This window comes from Penaeus monodon, chromosome 43 (genome assembly GCF_015228065.2).
Source record: "Penaeus monodon isolate SGIC_2016 chromosome 43, NSTDA_Pmon_1, whole genome shotgun sequence".
In the NCBI taxonomy this organism is placed as follows: domain Eukaryota; kingdom Metazoa; phylum Arthropoda; class Malacostraca; order Decapoda; family Penaeidae; genus Penaeus; species Penaeus monodon.
This window is the reverse complement of record NC_051428.1, coordinates 27052066-27054565: the sequence shown is the minus strand read 5'-3', so window position 1 is coordinate 27054565 and position 2500 is coordinate 27052066. Positions and strand designations below refer to the sequence as shown.

The window sequence follows — 2500 nt, the reverse complement described above, 5'->3', positions numbered from 1 at the left end:
ACTCACTCACTCATCATCACTCACTCACCCCCCACCCACCCACCCCACCATCCTCACTCACTCCTCACTCACTCCCACCTCACCTCACTTCCCCTCACCACTCACTCACCCACCACCCACCCACCCACCCTCACCATCACCCACCCACCCACCCACACCCCCCCAACCCACCACCCACCCACCCACCCACCCCACTCATCACTCATATCACTACACCACCAACCACCCCATACTCACTCATCATCACATTCACCACTCACTCACCACTCACTCATCTCATTCAACCACCCCCCACCCCCCTATTACTCACCATTCATTCGCACTCACCCACTCATTTACCCCACTTACTCACCACTCACCACCCCCAAATCCACCCCTCATTCACCCACCACACCACTCACCACTCACTCAACCCATTCACCATTACTCACATCCACCACTCACCCACCTTTCACTTTCCCCATTCACTCATTCACCACCATTCCATCACCCCACTCACTCACTCACCCATTCATTCACCCCCACTCATACCCACACCACCACCAAATTACTCACTTCTTCACACACTTACTCACCCATCCACTCATTCATTCACTCAACTCACCTCACCCTCCCTTCCTCACTCCTAACATCTATCAAAAACATACCAACCCACACCCGATAACCATTCCCAAATTTTTCCTCTTTCTATCAACTTCACCCCCCCCCCTTCTTCCTTTCATTCACCCCCCTCCCACCGGCCAAACTTGGTCTCTCGCCAACTCGCCCCCACCCTTTCCTTTTTTTCCCCCCTTTTCTTTTTCTCTCCTATTCTCCAAACTCGCCTTTCTTCCCCTTTTTCTTTTCTCTCTTTTCTTCTCTCTCCTACTCTCTCTTCTTCCTTCCTCCTCTCTCTTCTCTCTTCTCTCCTCCTCTCTCTCTTTTTCCCTCTCTCTCTCTCCACTCCTCTTTCTCTGCTCTCTCTCTCTCTCCTCTCCTCTCTCTCTTCTTCTCTCTCCCCTCCTCTCTCTGTCTCTCTCTCTCTCTCTCTTCCCCTCTCTCTCCTCCTCTCTCTCTCTCTCTCTCTCTCTCTCTCTCTTCTCTCTCTCTTTTCTCCTCTCTCTCCCCCCTCTCTCTCTCTCCTCACTCCTCCTCACTCTCTCTCCTCCCTCCTCTCCTCTCTCTCTCTCCTCTCCTCTCCTCTCTCCTCCTCTCTCTCTCTCTCTCTCTTATCTCTATCTCTCTCTCTCTCTCACCCTCACTGTCTCTGTCTCTCTCTCTCTCTCTCTCTCTCCTCCTCTCTCTCTCTCTCTCCTCTCTCTCTCTCTCTCTCTCTCTCTCTCTCTCCCCTCTCCTCTCTCTCTCTCTCTCTCTCTCTCTCTTCTCACACCCCACAACAAAACACACACCACACACCACACACACACTCTCTCTCTCTCTCTCCTCCTCTCTCTCTCTCTCTCTCTCTCTCTCTCCTCTCTCTCTCTCTCTCTCCCCACTCACTACTCATCTCTCTCTCTCTCCTCTCTATCTCTCTCTCCTCTCTCCTCTCTCTTCTCTCTCTCTCTCTCTCTCTCTCTTCTCTCTCTCTCTCTCTCTCTCTCTCTCTTTCTCTCTCTCGTTTTCTCTCCCCTCTCTCTCTCTCTCTCTCTCTCTCTCTCCTCTCCTCTCTCTCTCTCTCGTCTCTCTTCTCTCTCTCTCTCTCCCCTCCCTCTCTCCCTCTCTCTCTCTCTCTCTCTCTCTCTCTCTCTCTCTCTCTCTCTTTCTTAGTAATTCAAATTCTAAGTCCGATACACTGAGGTATATTTATGAAAGATGGAATAATGCAATGCCGCATTGCATTATTCCATATATATACACATACACATATATACACACACAGACACACATGCACACACACACACACTCACACAGATATATATATAATAATATATTATATATATATATATATATATATATATATATATATAATATATATATATATAGTATATTATTATTATTATATATATTATATAGTATATATATATATATATATATATATATATATATATATATATATATATACATATATATATACATATGAATATATACACAAATATATTTCCATATATATACATACATTTATTTATTTATCTATATGTGTGTATGTATATATAGATAGATAGATAGATAGATAGATAGATAGATAGATAGATAGATAGATAGATAGATGAAATAATTGTTCTGCATCTATCATATCATGGTCTGGAGCTTCGGTCTGGCTCTAATGAACACTATTCTCTCATAATACTTTACCATTCTTCTTTTTACATGAGCATGCGCCTTTGGGTTGAAAGCACTTGCATATACTTTTACTGTAGTTCATCTTTTAACTGGCGACACCTGCAGCTCACAACCGCTTTTTGCACACGATTGTCCGGCGCTCCGTTTCCTCCCCTGCTGAAGTCCTCTTCTCTTCCTCCACAGCAACCGGGCTTCAAGATCGTCCGGAAGAAGAAGGACGGCCAATGGTGCTCGTGCA

The 2500-nt window shown here is 45.6% G+C and overlaps 1 protein-coding gene across 1 annotated transcript in view; it reads left to right on the top strand.

The window, feature by feature from the left end:
• The window catches only part of LOC119568161, a 10569-nt gene that overhangs the window by 7566 nt on the left and 503 nt on the right, over positions 1-2500 (top strand). Inside the window, exon 3 of the mRNA XM_037916571.1 lies at positions 2446-2500. This exon is cut by the window's right edge and continues 503 nt beyond it. Within this exon, the coding sequence (XP_037772499.1) occupies positions 2446-2500 (55 nt within the window). The remainder of the gene's footprint in view (positions 1-2445) is intronic.